Below are 16,312 nucleotides of genomic sequence, written 5' to 3' on the forward strand. Positions count from 1 at the left end.
TAGGTAGAGCTAGGTAGTAAGTTATGAAAATATATATGGCAATTAAGCTACACAGAATATTTCATTCTAGCTTAATTGCTATATATATATATTCATAACTTACTATATATATATATATATATATAGTAAATTACATTGAGCTTCTTCAATAAGGATTGGTATAGACTATAAAATATATTTCTACAGATTATATATATATATATATATATATATATATATATTACTTAAAATAAAATGGAATTTTTTCCTTTTTTCCTTGTACACATTTTTGTGAATTATTCCATGGATTTCTGCCTTTGGATTATTATGGACCATCTTCTTCCAATTACGGGATTTCCTTGGATTTTACTTCTGCAAATGGAAATTCAATTAACTTTCTTGAAGTTATATATTTGGATTTTACCGTCACTGGATTATTTATCTTCCACCAGACTATCCATTCATGTGTAATCACCTTTTTCTTCACCATATTCCCTCTGCTTCACTTTTTTATTATCAAGTAAGATCTTTGACTTACTTGTTGTTTCATCAAATACTTCTGCATGCAAAATCCGATCCCGCATTTTGCTAATTCCTACCCTCTGATGAGAAGGAAAGTATTTCTTCGAAACTCCGCGGATTAAGGATTATCCACTTATCTAGTGTTTCCTTCTAAGATTAAATATGTTTTAAACTAATTTCAAAGTGTTTTTAACATGTTTTATTAACTGTTTGCTCATATATATATATATATATATATATATATATATATATATATATATATAGTATTAATTCCTGAAAATATATAAGGTAATTAAGCTAGAATGAAACGCTTTTGTTTTAATAACTGTAATCTATAATACAAATCTCACTTGTCTGTTTAAATGTATGTATGTTTGTATGTCTGCCTAAAACTCGACAGAAGCGATGGAGTTTCACGAAATCAGTATTGTTTTGAAGCTCAACTCTTCACACGACAAATATCGAAAAATTGGTTAAAAACATTAATTCCTTCATCCTCAACTGGGCACATTTCTACAAGGAGGGGTCGTTTTTTTTTCCCCCCCCCAATATTTTTGAAAATCATCCCCTCTTTTTGATTGACTAGCCTTAATTTAAACCTTCACCACTTTCGGTTTGGTGATGGACATAACAGCAAAGACGTCACCCTTTTTTTTTTCACATTATTTTCTTTCTTTGCAGTACGGGTTCGAGCCTGCCTGCCTATTACCACTTTTTTTTGCTCAGCACATACCCGAACAACACAGCTAGTTTTAAATAAGCACCAAAATTATTTAGAAGGTGATTTACATATTCACTTGACACCAAATAATAATTCAACAAAAAAAATCAAACATTACTTACCTTGATTACATATGATTCTGTTAAACCTTCCATAATAGCAACTAATTTATTTGATATTTCATCAATATGATCCATATAATCCTAGGAAAAGAAAAAGTAAATTGAATTAGGTGAATTAGATGTGTGAATGTTCATGTCATATGCTCAACAATTAAATCGAAAGCAATCAAAAGTTCCGGCGTAGCACTACCGGAAGTAGTAACAAGGCAAATTATTTCCTTCACTCTTTTCTCTCCCGCCCATATCTCCCCCGTGTATGCACTTTTTTTTTTTAAATTACGTTTTTCCGATCTTTTCTTTTTTATTTAATAACCATTGAAAAGTTGTTTTTTTTTGTCTTATTTTAACGTAGAATTATTGAAATTTGTCTTTTTTTTTTTTTTATTGAAAACATTTTTTCAAATCTTTTAAAACTATTTTAGGAATATTATGTGTTGGATATCTTTTTTATGATGTTTGAAATTTTGTTATTTTGATTTCAATAATTTTATTTTTAGAATTTTATAAACATTTCTTATAAAATCTATATATCTATAAAAATGAAAGTGTGTGTGTGTCTGTACATTTCCCAACGCAATAACTCTGTAAATTTAAGCCTACAGACTCGAAATTTGATATACAGGATACTGAGATTTGGGAAAATCGATGTGATTGGTTTTCGGACAGAAATTTTGCAATTAAGGGGTCAAAGTTCAACGATTTGACCTTTGAGAACTCTACCAAACTCCTCCTACAATTTTGGGTCTAAACACTTAAAATTTTAGATATAGCTTCCTTGGACATGGATTTAACTTAACTTGATTTGAGCCCTAAACAATAAATTTTAAGGGGTCATAAAAGGGGTCAAAGTTAAAAAAATTGACCTTTTTTTTAGTTTATTTTTTTGCTCAGCATACACCTCAAAACACCTGGGCAACGCCGGGCACCCATGCTAGTTTCAAATAAAATAGAAACTTCTATTTTTTTACCTTTGTTCTTTAAACGGCAAATAAAGTGTTATTTTTATCTGTATAATTTTGTTAATTTTTATTGTATATTTTTCAATAATTTTCTCTTATATTTTATTTCAATAAATCGTTTCACAATAGAAATACTGAAGGACAATAAAAGTGAAGGAACTGATTTGCCTTTTCACCGCTTCCGGTAGCAGCTATGCCTGAAGTTAGGAAGCACGTTAGCTGACTATAACCAATTTCTTTCCTCATTCTAATGATTAGGTTTTTTTTTTTTCAAATTGACTTGAATTATATAGCTATTTTGATGACAAATGTGTTTAGTTCCACTTTTTTTTTCAACAACAAATCTTCAGTGCTTTTTTTTTAATATCAATTCCATTCACACTGCAGGCTAATTCACTTTGAAAAATCATTCCATCTTAAAAAAAACAAAAAAAAACATTATTCTTCAATTTGGTGGGCAAAGTTAATTTTCATAAATTAACAGGTTTAAAACTTCAGTGAATAAAATTTTACGGATATTTTATTTTTTAAAAAATGTGTTATTTATACCATTGCATAAAGCATCGTTTTCCCCCAATAATAATCAATAGATCTCATATTATTTTATTACACATAGCTAAACTAAACCAAGGTTTTCAGTTTTTATTTTTTTCATTTTCCAAATAAGTGAACACGAAAAAGAATTAGATGGTAATGCGCATGTAACAAGACCCCCCCCCCCAAGCATACAAACAATCTCGTTTTACCCCTTTCATAAACCTCATAATAATAGTAGCAAAAGTAAGGTGTCCTCTCGCCCTGTTTTTCTCCTCCCTATTTTTCTCTTTCTCTCTTTTCTTCTCTCTCTCTTCCCCACTTTCCTCTTCCTCTCTTCCCCACTTTCTTTCTCCCTCTTTCTATCCTTTCCTTTCTTTCTCTCTCACTCACTATTACGTTCATTTTATCTCTCTCACTTTCTTGCATTTTTATCTCCGTGTCGGTTTCTTTTTTCTGAAAAAATCTATGCTATTTAGATCACTGCATAAAGCATAGTTTCCTCAATAACAATAAACAGAACTAATAGTATTACACAATGACAAGCTTAAGCAAAGTTTTCAGCTTCTTGGCTCACGTAAACAGCCCCCCCCCAGCATGTAAACATAGGCCATCTTTCTCCTTCCATAAACTTCAAAGTAATAGTTCCTATTTACGATGCCTCCTCACAAGACTGAGTTAGATACCAGAGTCGTTTTTTAATGTGGAGAAAGTGGAGGGAAAAATATTGTCTCAGTCGTGAAGGATTACTCCACCACTGAGAGAGAACAAGAAATTGAAGTGCAACATCTTCAGAACAGACACTACACTTTGATCTGGGCCCGAAGGCCAAGAACGACTGCTCTTAAGGACAATGTTCACTTCCCCCCTTCTCTTCCCTTCCCATTTTCTCTCTATCTCTCTCTTCCCAAATTTCTCTTTTTTTCCCCACTTTCCTTCTCTCTCGCCCACTTTTTCTCTCTTTCAGTCTCATCTTCTTTCTCTCCCCTCACTCTTGCTTTTATTTTCTCTCACACTTTCGTTTTTTTATATCTCACTTTCTTTCCAAATAAATATTAATAAAGGATTTTGCCTGACATTTATTTTGAAAAATATTTAAGAAAAAAAAAAAAAAAAAATTTCCTGTTCTATACTTGACTAGCGAGGGGTACCCGGCGTTTCCCGGGTGTTTGGAGGTGTGTGTGTGTGTGTGTGGGGGGGGGGGGGTAAAAAAAAAAAAGTAAGTATGAGGACCGAACCCGGACCGTTGAGGCAAAGTTGTGAAAAAAAAAACGTTAACCATTGCCCCACCACGACATGTTTGAATTTAATTACTTGGATTTAGCAGGTGCCCGTTTTAATGAGTTAATGAGGTCAAGTTTGACTGTGGGATAGTATTCATTTACTGCTGAACACCCCTCCCCCAAGATGTTATAGGAAAAAGACTAACCCACATGTGGCGAGCGACAAATATTGAATATTTATCTTCCCGAAATCGAGCAAATTAAATAGACAGGCGAGCTTCATTGTTAACTGTGAGATATTACGATTTATATGTGATATAAAAAGTTTTTAAAAGTTGTGAAGCGAGCGACCGCTTCTCTGAAAGAAGCCCTTTGTAGACATACAGAAAAAGTGAACACACATACATACACTTTCGCTTTTATGTATATAGATAACCCTTAATAACGATTTGTCTATGATCTATTTTAATGGATGACGTCATCCCTTATGACAGCAAGTTTTTTTTTTTACACAGGAATCAACACTTTATCAAGGCCAAGAGGCCACTCAAGGATAAGGGTTAAAGAGTAAGTGATGGAAGAACATATTGGCTATAACAGAAACATATAACTAAATTAAAGCTACATAAAATGAGTGAAAATTACCAGTAAAATCTTCCATTATATTATTCAATAAATATATTGTATCTTTACACATTTGAAATTTAGCATCAAAATTTAATTTTTTTTATTTTGATTTAAAGCTTTATAAGTCATTGTTTAAAAATTAAGTGATGATTTTGTACGAGGGGCGTGCAATAAGTAATACCCCTGACCCACTTCCAGGTGTCTGATCTAGCTGAAATTTTGCATGTGCAATGATTTATATCTCTACGGGTTATGTGGCAAATTACAGCTCTGAACTAATCGTGGTTTCTGTTTTACAGGTGTTTGAACCGAGTCAGGTGTGAAATGGATCCTGTTGACTGTCGAGCAGTGATCCGGTTTTTGTAGTTGAAAGGATGCACACCACAGGAGACTTTTGATGAAATGAAAGAAACTTATGGTGATAATGCCCCATCATATGACCTTGTAAAACGCTGGCATCGTGAATTCAAACAAGGCCGGAAGTCTGTAGAAACAGCTACCAGACCTGGTCGCCCCCTCCCCTTCTGCCATTGATGAGGCATCTGTCCGTCAAGTTGAAGCTGGCATTTTGGAAGATCGGCGCATTACTATTCGCCAAATAGCACAAGATGCCAAGATTAGAACAGGGTCTGTGGAAACTATCATTCATGACCATTTGCATATGCATAAGATGTCTGCCAGATGGATTCCCAGGTTGCTCACACCATTCCAGAAGCGAGAACGCGTTGAGTGCTCAAAGATGAATATATATAGCAAATTTCAGGGTTTTGATGTAAATACTTTTTTTTTTTACATGTTCCAAATTTTGTGATAGTGGCACTATTTTCTTCAGTTTTGTTGGTATTGGAGTACATTACATGTCTGTATTGGTACAGATGATTTTTCCCCCCCCCCCCATTTTTGTCTGAGATCAGTGTAACTTTTGGACATAATTGAGTCTAATCAGCATCCTTTCTAAATGGTTAACACTCTGAGCAATATAAGCATAAGGAAAATATTTGAGACATCAACAGTTTATAATAACTGATATTTTTTTGTTTCTGATATCAATATCAAATGCACAACTAGGCTCTTTAGATATAGAGGGTACAATAGCAACATTTGATATCTCAAGTAGAAGAAAATCAATATATGTGAGAAGGATCCAGTAGATATCCCACTGCTGATGCAATTCTCTATCTATATAAGAGCCAGGTACGTCCAAGGATGGAGTATTGCCACATCTGGGCAGGAGCTGCTAGAAAGGACTTATCCTGCCTTGATAGAGTTTAAAATAGACTTCATAGCCTCGTAGGGGAAGTCCTTTTCTCTTCCCTGCAACCTCTTTCTCACAGAAGAGATGTTGCGAGTTTGCTTTATCGTTATTTTCATGGAAAGTGCTCGACTGAGCTCTAATCTATGGTCCCCCCTTGCCAAACTTTCACAAGAAACACCCGTCCAGCAGAAAACACTATCACTAATTTCCCCCATTCTTTATCTGTGTCTAAACCAAACATAGATTCCATGAACAAAACTTCTTTCTTAGAACTGCACGCCTGTGGAACTGTCTTCCATTTTCCTGCTTTCCAACTGACTACAATATGGTTGTCTTCAAGTCTAACGTAAACAAGTTTTTGATGAGCTGTTCCATATAAGTTAACAAATTTACCGAATTTCCATTACTAACAATTAATATATTGTCAAATTTCTACTGTACACTCTTTAACCTTTATCTTTGAGTGGCCTCTTGGCCTTGATAAGTGGTGATGCCCATGAAAAAAAAAAAAAAAAAAGATGCTGTAGTTTGCTTAAAGCATTTTGCATAGTGCAAAAGGAGTTATGTTTGAAGACTATATCAATGTGGTTCGTGGGAAACACTGAACACAAGTTAGCATATAAAAGAATGACAATAGTAGAAGGAATTTTCAATAAAAGATATTACTCTAAAAAATTAGGGACATCAACACCTACAATCTTATATGGCGCAATATGTTGGGAAATAAACGTAATATAATTGAAAATTCCTTCTAATATTGTCATTATTCTTTTATATATTTATTCGTATCCACAGTGTTTCCCACAAACTGCATTGATATAGCCTTCAAACACAACTTCTTTCTCAATATATATATATTTATATTTATATATATATATATTTATATTTATATATTTATTTATATCTAATTCATCATCATCATCGTTTAACGTCTATTTCTATGCCAGCATGGGTTGGATGGCTCTTCTCTAGGCATCTCAGTTTTGTGCAAGGCCTGGTTATAATTTCAACTTCCTAAGGCTATCCTTAACTAACTGCATCAATTGATTAAAAAAAATATCATACCTTACTTATTTGATCCAAATTTTTCAACGTGTGTTTCTTATCATACAATTTAGGCTTGAAGTGATCTTTTATATAAGGTACATATCGAACAATCAGCTGGAGACATCGTGATGCCAGGGCTAGAAAAAAAAATTGTATATATATATATATATATGTGTGTGTGTGTGCTTTAAAAAAATAATAATAAACAGAAAAAACCTGGAAGATGCCTTTCACTAACAAACTCATTAGTAAATCGTTGGAGAAAGTTAAGCAGAAAATTAAGAAACCAAGTTTTTTTCTCAATTTTTAACTTTTCCTTATTGTTCTGATGACATCATAAAGTTACATATATAACTTTTTATTTCTTTCCTTTCATTTAATATTATTGTTTGCTTCTCTTAATAGTGTTGAGCTTTTCTTATCTTGATAAATTTTGATTTACTCTTTTCAGTCCCTTTAATAAACTCGTTTCTTATTGTTGAGTCAGTCAATTTAGCTCATACGTGCAGATCATCATATAATGATTAGATCATTCTTACAGACATTAGAAACATTTAAAAGAATAAATGTTTAAATTTCAACAGTATTTCTCATGGTTAACGTTAGCCAAGTGGATTAGGTCCTTGCTAACGAAACCAGACATGGCTTTTGTTGCCAAGTTCAAATCTATCGACTGGTATTAATCGTGACACCCTGCACTGATGATTCTCGAAAGGATGAAACACTAATGTCTGTAGTTATTTAAAAATTATTATAGTATATATATATATATATATATATATATATATATATATATATATATATATATGAAAAACTGATGGCTTAGATTCCGAGCCAAAAAACAAAGGGATATTAAATATATAGCTACCACTAATAAAGAATAGGGTATATGATTTTCAGAATACAGCTATTAGTTCTCTAGAGCTATAGCAGATTCAATAGGAGGTAAATAAAATTAAATAAAATACCTTATTTTCGGATTTTAATCATGTCAAAACGCACTCTATTTCCTTTTCACGGATTGATTGTTGTTGTTTCCTCTGATGAGTTAAGAGCATAATAGATTCACTGATTGATATAATAATTAAGTGATTGATTTTGTGCTATGAAACATACTTCCAAGAATTGTAAATGTCGACTGAATTAAAGGAATAAATTATAAAATGGTCAACATCATAAACTTTGGAATATAGACTTTTGTCATTTATTCACTATATATATAATAGAAAGTAATTAGATTTCAATAACCATACGTTTATTAATTCCTAAAAAAATAAAAAATTTGGTAGATTGTTTTGTTAACAATTTAGACAACCGAAATACAGTTGGTTTTTCCATCAAAATGGGAAAAAATTAAATATATATCAAAAACAACAAAAAAATAAAAATAATAAAATTCAGATTATTAGGACATTTTTTTACGTTCGGTTTAATTAGAAATGTAAGTTTCTATTTATTTTCATGAATGCCATAGTTGACAAAAAAATAGCTGGCAAAAATATAATTTCCTTAGGTTTGCAATTCTTTATTAGATCATTAAAAAAAAAATGACTACGAATTAGAGAAGTAAAATTGAAAATAAGATATTAAAATTAAATAAAAATAGAAAAGCGACAAAAAAAAAAGAGAGAAAAAGAGAAATGGTTAAAAAAAAAGAAAAAAGAAAAAAAAAGCTGTATAAATAGATGGTAAATTAATTTAAAAACCAAGGGAAGCAATTGTGTTAGTTACTTCCCTTTAACTAATTATACAAAGATGAAATTCTTACTTATTTCCTTATAAATAATCTTTTTAGAAATGAATAAAACACTGGATTACTGAAATCTAATCTATTATTTACTTATGCATGCTCTGAAGTTAGAAAAAAATTAACATCTATTGAGTTTAGATCCTGAGAGTATGACTTTTAATAATAAATATATACATACTAAATACATACATACATACATACATACATACATATTAAAATTAAATATGTAGGTTATACGTTTATAAGCCTAATTACAACACAAGGATTTTGTAAAATAAACATTTATTTGTTTAAAATCAATATTTAGACATTTTCCTCAAACTATTTTATTTGTTTTTTTTTCTTTCAATGCCATGATGTTTAAATAAAAACAATTTAAAGTTCAGAACTTTTCAGATAAGACTGAATGTTCATATTATTTGCATTGATTAGACTATTGTTCTCATCTTGAATTTATTTGTACAACATACTTTTCCAAACAACAACCAACACGCCTCAGGACGCCCGAAGACCAATCTGACCAAAACGTTGCACAAATAACACTCAAGATGAGAACAACAGTTTGATGAATACAAGTAATATAAATAAAAAGAATTTAGTGGTAAAAAATCTGTTTTCCTTTAAACAATGATTTTTTTTTTAATGTCTGAGAGAAAACACACTGGCGTGCGTAGTATGAAATAGTTAAACAACGGGGGATTCTGAAGAAGAACCAAATCATTTAAGAAACCTATTACAAATGTACAAAGAAAACGGAGCCCTGCTAATAAAAATTGAATGAGTAAATTTGATAAAACTTTACTTTTATGTATAATCTGAAAATGGTGTTCCTAAGTTTGTCAAAATAAAACTTTTTTTAGATGCAGAGGTGGGACTGTGAAATTTACAGATATCTACATACATACAGGAGGACTAAATTTTACGCACCCAAATTTTTTGTTGAAATTGTTTTCAGGCCGACCAACTGCAAAGCGCCGGCACCGAGAACCAGTTGGCACGTCCGTGAATTGAAAGTCTGAAAATTAAAGAAGACAACATTGAGAAATAATTCAATAGTAGTAATAGTACTAGGAGCAGCAGTAGTATTAGTAGTGGTAGTATTTATTTATCGATTCTCTAGGAGGTTTTGCACGTCAGGTGTGAAATGAACTGGATTCAAACCTTGTACACACAACTTTTCATATAATAGAAGTAGTAGTAATAGAATCAATAGTGACTATGACTATGTTATTCATAAAATAAGGCATTTCATATCTGCATATATGATGGTCATTTTTCCCTTGTGCAGGGTTCCAACGTATACCAATATTATGTAAGCCTACTTCTTAGTTCTCTCGATTCAGTGGGTTAACTATTTCCAAATTCAACTGTGTATGGTCTTGTCTAATCACTTGCTTTCATATACATTAAAAAAATTAGATCATCTGATGAGCAAAGACGTTGACTGATGATAAATGTGATGTTGCCGAAGGAAAAATTTTTTTTTTAAATCAGTTGTTTTTTGTTTTTTTTACATAGGCATAATCACTTATAAAGGCCAGAGACCACTCGAGGATAAGGGTTAAGAGCGTACAGTAGTCAATTGGACAGTATAGTAAATCATTAGTAATGTAGATGCGGTAAATTTGTTAACTTAAGTGGAACGGCTCATCAAGAACTTGTTTACGTTGGGCTTGAAGACAACCATATTGTCGTCAGCTGGAAAGCAGGAAAACGGAAGACAATTCCACAGGCGTGCAGTTTTCAAAATCAAATTATATCTACCCATTAACTAAAACAGTACCCAATTTATACCACTAACAGTTACTACACTACCACCTTACATTCATTAACCCTTATCCTCGAGTGGCCGTCGGGCCTTGATAAGTGGTGACTCCAAGTAAAAAATAAAAAAAATATTTTGTTGGAAAATTGTTCACCGTGAAAGGTTCCTGACATGGTACACAAAGTTGGCCTTCCTTCTTCTGTATGAGATAGGAATGTGTGAGTTTTGGGGGCCATGTCTTAAACTACTTTTCTGTTGATTTTTTTAGCCATTTTTTTTTTTTTGCTCTTTTATAATTTATAGTTGGGGAGTACGGTCGGTATAAATTGTAAATCACAGAATTACAAGGTCACAGGAAATGCTGATGCATGTGATAACAGAGTTTAATAATATAAAAAAAAAAAAAAAAAATAACGTTTTTACCAATAACGATATATGGATGTTGAAAAATGGAGATTTCTACGCACCTTCAGTAAATCTATTAACCGGCCAAGAATGTCTTGCGCAGCGGCAGGAATGTTGTCAACACACTCACAATATTCAACCATCATCTTCAGCAACATCAGGACTGTACTGAAATAAAAAAGCAAACACAGACGAGAAAAATTACAGAAAACGTTTATAATTATTTCTTCCCTCTCTTTTTTTTTTACAGCTCTTACTAATTTTAATCTATGAATTTACTTTCTCTTAAACATTTCAAGAAGGTATAAATTGTATAGAAATGTCATGCAAACTGAATAATAAAGCCCTGAATTTGCGTAACTTCCTCACATTAAACAGCTTCATGCATAGTCTGGAGCGACTGCCACAAAACAAAAACTAAAACTAGTGAATATTATATTAAATATTGTTACATTTACTTACCCAACGACGGCAAATTTTTCCCCATTAACAACAATGAATTCTGCAGGTTTTTTACCTATAATAAAATTTAACATTAATATATTAAAAAAAAAAAAGAATCAACATTAAGTATTAATATCAAATATTAAATAATATATAAATTCATATATATGTATTATTCAATACTGATTTATATTTATTGATGTAAAAGACATAATTATTAGCAGCAATTATATATATATATATATATATATATATATATATATATATATATATATATATATATATATATATATATTCATTTTGAAATAATTATGTATACATATATTAACTTGGGTATATTTAAGCAGCATATTCTCATTGAGACAAATGTTATTAAAACGCACAAAATTTTTCCGTTTCACTATTTTCTTTTTTACCTTCTCCAATCTCCGAATATTTTTTTGTGTTTTTTCTCAAAATTGTTTAGGTTTCTTTAGCAAGCGCTTTCAATAGGAATACTTTCATCATCCTCAAGCATATTATGTTGTAAAAATTATGTTTATATATATATATATATATATATATATATACTAATATATATATATTTATTTATTTATTTTTGCCACAGTCATGTGGTGGCTTATTATGAGTTAGGTGGGTGGACAATTGTTTTTTTTTTATATGCATATATACATATTTAAAATTGAAATCTACTACCCTAATATATTAACTTATTAATAAGAAAATATTTCTTGCTATTTACATTTCAATAAAATACAATGTCTCTATTCAGTCTTAAGAAACACAGGACACCTCTGCACACGTAATTACGAGGCAAGGCTTACGCAATACTTAACCATACGAATGGGTACCGCTTGAGTCCAGTGGCAAGGAGAGGTCCAAGACAAACTGGAAACAATGCACCAACAATTTCCAAATTGGTCACCCATTTTAGTAATGATCAGGCTCAATGTTGCTTAACCTCCACGATCTGACAGGAACTGGTATGTCAATGCTGTATTTCAATATGTGAATATTTATGATACACAATATACCAATTATTAGGTACAAATGTATGTTCAAATTTAAATAATATGTATACATATAGATAGATATAGAGGAGTAATAATAAGGCTATAGCAATGCAGGGAACTGGCTGTTCTATCTTGGTTACATCAAACAATAAGTTCATATTTACTGATTTGTATTGTGATCATCTTTAAAAATAAATGGATATACGAAATTAAATAAAATAACAAAAACAAATAAGACCTTCTTTTGTTTGTCCATTTTTGTTCATACAAAAGCTGGTTCTTTGCATTGCTATAGCCTTCTTTATATATCTATTTACCAGCAATGCTTCAAGCAAACTACCTTTCTCTCTCTCTCTCTCTCTCTCTCTCTCTCTCTCTCTAGATATACATATATATAAGAACAAGTAGTTAATAAAACGTGTTAAAAAACACTTTGAAAAAGAGTTAAAAACATATTTAATTTTAAAAAAAGAAGCACAAAATAAGTGGATAGTCCTTAATCCGCAAAGTTTCGAAGAAATACTTTCCTTCTCATCAGAGGGTAGGATTTAGCAAAATGCGAGATTGGATTTTGCTTGCAAAAGTATTTAATGAAACTACAAATAGTGAAGCAGGGGGAATAAGGTGAAAAAAAGGTGATTTCACGTGAATGGATAGTCTGGTGAAGAGTAAAATATCTAATAACGATAAAATCCAAAAAAGTTGGTTAAATTTCCATTTTCACAAGTAAAATCCAAGGGAATCACATAATTGGAAGATGATCCAAAGTAATCCAAAAGGCAGAAATCCGTGGAATAATTCACAAATGGGTGCAAGGAAATGGGAATGAGTTCAAATAATATTATTGAAAGGAAGATAAGATATGCGTAGAAAAAAGAATTTACAACGACTGTCAAGGCTGGGCTAATTTTGGGAGAATGAGTGAAGAAGAAGAAAAAAAATTGAATAGTGATTGAATTAATTTTAGAAAAGTAAAGCCAATATATATATGTGTGCGTGCGTGTGAGGATAAAATTATATGATAAAATAGAGTCAGACAGGGGAAAAACAATTAAACACAGGAAGAAATAAAAAAAAAAAAAGAAGAGATTTGACTAACTTTTCTGAAGACATCAACAATCTAAATAAAACTAGTAAAAATTTCACTTTTTTAAAAATTTAATCTCAGTTTGATAGTTCTGTCTTTGTGTCTGTCATACATACATGTGTGCGTGTGTGTGTGTGTGTGTGTACAGAGAGATAAGTTGCTGTTTTGTATTCTTATCATGGTTTTGTGTGCACACATGTTCATCAATCTCCAAAGATAGAAATCAAATTGGGGATTAGCCTGATGATCATGTTTGTAAAACCATGATATAAAAAACATGACTAGTCTTTTTATGTAATATTAAGCTCTGTCGTAGGAGACATGGAGCACTGTCTTCCACACAAAAAAACAAAAAACATGTACATATATATGCTATCATTATTAGATCACTCTGGACGGACGCCTCGACATTTAAAAAAAAAATATTTAAATTTCAAGGACATTTCTCATGGTTAAGGTTGGCTGTGTGGTTTGTTCCTGAGCCAGAGATGGTTTCATGACCGGGTTTAAATTTCCTGACCAGTAGTAATCGTGGCACCTTATACCAATGATTCCCAAAAGTATGAAACACTAGTTTCTGTAGGTATTTAAAAATTATTATAGTAATATATATATATATATATATATATATATATATATAATTCTTTTAATGCCCAAATTTTCAAAATAAATCTCTTCACCAAAGAAGGAAAAATAAAGAAGTGTGTACAACTATTCGGACGAGGCTTTCATGTTTATGTCAGTGGCCGAAAGTCGGAGCTAGATAAAAATTACATAGCCAGGCTGTTAAATTAATTTCAGAAATATGGATAAAGTATATGATTAAGTATTGTTAGAAATTATTGTAACATTTTTCATTAATAATTAATGTTGTTGTGTGTTTTCCTTATAATTGTTCACTTGCAAGTGTTTAATATCCGCCATGTATGTGTGCATGGTGTTTACATTTTGCTTAATAAGTGTTCTAAGGGAATCGACTCCATGAGCGAATTATTTTTCGCGGGTAGTGTTCTGCATATACATATGTATAGATTGTTGATTTATTTATTTACTAGCGAGGGTGCCCAGCGTTGCCTGGGTGTTTGTAGGTGTGTGTTTAGAAAAAAAAAAAGTTTTAGTGGGGAGGCAGGCTCAAACCCGTGACGCAAAGGTGGAAAAGAAAAACTGACATCTTACCGCTACGCTATGATGCGACAGGAAGTGAAAAGCGTTTAAATTTTGACTTGAAGTGAATAAGTTATGAATTACGCAGGCACAGAAATGAACGTTGGCTGAAGGCCAGTTAAGCTTTCCACCATTTCATTTATTTGCTTCCCCATGATGTTAGGGAAACTAAGCTCCCCCCAAAAAAGGAGAACTCCCAAATGAATAGCAATTGTCTCATATGAAGGGTTCCCCCCTCACCCCACTATCGATCAAAGCTAATTGCTTTCAAGATGTCCCTGGCAGGAAAGCCAGGCGGCCTACTTCACTTCGATTAGTTTCATTTTATTCATATGAAAAAGATGAACAAACACGTGAAAAGACGGAACAGGGAGAATTTTTTTTAATGTATTTGTTTTTTAATGTGACGTGTTTAGCTTCATTCATAGCATATTTTATTTTAGCTTTGGTAGGGCAAGCTGACTCATGATTTATGAAGATATCCCTGAAGACGCTCTTTCTATAAAAGTTTGTGTGTATGCGTCCTGTTTTGGTAATACTAAGAGTAAAGTCTAGACATGAAAGGGATACTGATGTGTCAGGTGTTTGAATGTTTGACGGTGAAATGTATGTTTCGGTCAGCAAGATTTTATTGGCTCCCTCAAGAGATGATGTAAAGATAAGGATAGTGTCTGCAAATCTTGTGAAAAAGATGCTGGAGTAAAAGTTTTGTAAGGCATAGAGAACTTGAATGCCTACTAGACACTATCCTCGAGTGTCTAAGGTCTCTCTGTACAGGGGTTTGTCAGAACAATCTGGCATGAGGATACTTTTTCCATAGAAGTAAACCCTGACCAAATATTCAAAATCACATAGTATTCGCAGCCCAAATAAGATCTCCTCACTACGGCTACCCCACAGCTTTTTCGAGGAATGGTGCACCTTCTCCAAGTGATATTACCTCAAGTAATAGCACGAAGCTGGATACTCCACCAGACTAGATAAATTCTTGTCCTGGAATCCAGTAAGACCATGAGACCAACATGAAAGATATACTACAACGTATAAAAATGGTTAATTGGGGAGAAGAAAATTATGTTCTCAATTTCTTTACTAACTCAGTGCTTGAGAGATAAAGAACTTTAATGGAACATTCAAATATCTATGTATCTCATATAGACTTCAAGTGTCAGCCCCAGGTTGTGGGCCCCTTGATTTCTGAGAACTTCGACTGAAGTAAAATAAAACAAAAAGATATATATATAAATAATGAAAAGAAATCAAGACTGTAAATTAAAATTTACAAGGAAATTTATTGCTCGACAGAATACTCCAAAAAAAATATATTTAAGATATCCTTATTCCGCTGAGTTTCAAAGAATGCTATTCTTTTCTCTAGAGGAAAGAAAGAAATTAGCAAATTATTAGCTGAGCTAAGAATTTGTGGTTATGGAGTTAAATGAAGGAATACTTTATATGATGGTTCATCATAAAATGCAAAAAAATATGTTCATATCGGTTAAAACATGTGAAAAAGGAAAGACAAACTGAATATAGAAGATCTAGAATGTATGAAGGCTCACTTGATGGTAAATCCAAGAAGCAAAAGGTAATTGTTTTTTATAAAAACAAATATTCAAAATTCCAATGTCAGTCAAAGGATACAAATAATTTCCGAGTGAAAATATATGAGAGTGCGTGTGTGTAATAATATAT

The 16,312-nt window shown here is 31.8% G+C and overlaps 1 protein-coding gene across 4 annotated transcripts in view; it reads right to left on the bottom strand.

Annotated features, from left to right (window-relative positions):
* The window catches only part of LOC145268247 (vacuolar protein sorting-associated protein 54-like), a 181,054-nt gene that overhangs the window by 9,637 nt on the left and 155,105 nt on the right, over positions 1 to 16,312 (bottom strand). For all 4 annotated transcript variants that reach the window (XM_080123579.1, XM_080123578.1, XM_080123576.1 and 1 more), the window contains 5 exons: positions 11,372 to 11,426; positions 10,972 to 11,077; positions 9,667 to 9,754; positions 7,008 to 7,126; positions 1,345 to 1,425 (listed from right to left, as the gene is read on the bottom strand). In XM_080123579.1, the coding sequence (XP_079979705.1) occupies positions 1,345 to 1,425; positions 7,008 to 7,126; positions 9,667 to 9,754; positions 10,972 to 11,077; positions 11,372 to 11,426 (449 nt within the window). The remainder of the gene's footprint in view (positions 1 to 1,344; positions 1,426 to 7,007; positions 7,127 to 9,666; positions 9,755 to 10,971; positions 11,078 to 11,371; positions 11,427 to 16,312) is intronic.

The sequence above is a fragment of the Euprymna scolopes genome, chromosome 43, assembly GCF_053919585.1.
Source record: "Euprymna scolopes isolate OS-2025 chromosome 43, ASM5391958v1, whole genome shotgun sequence".
NCBI lineage: Eukaryota > Metazoa > Mollusca > Cephalopoda > Sepiida > Sepiolidae > Euprymna > Euprymna scolopes.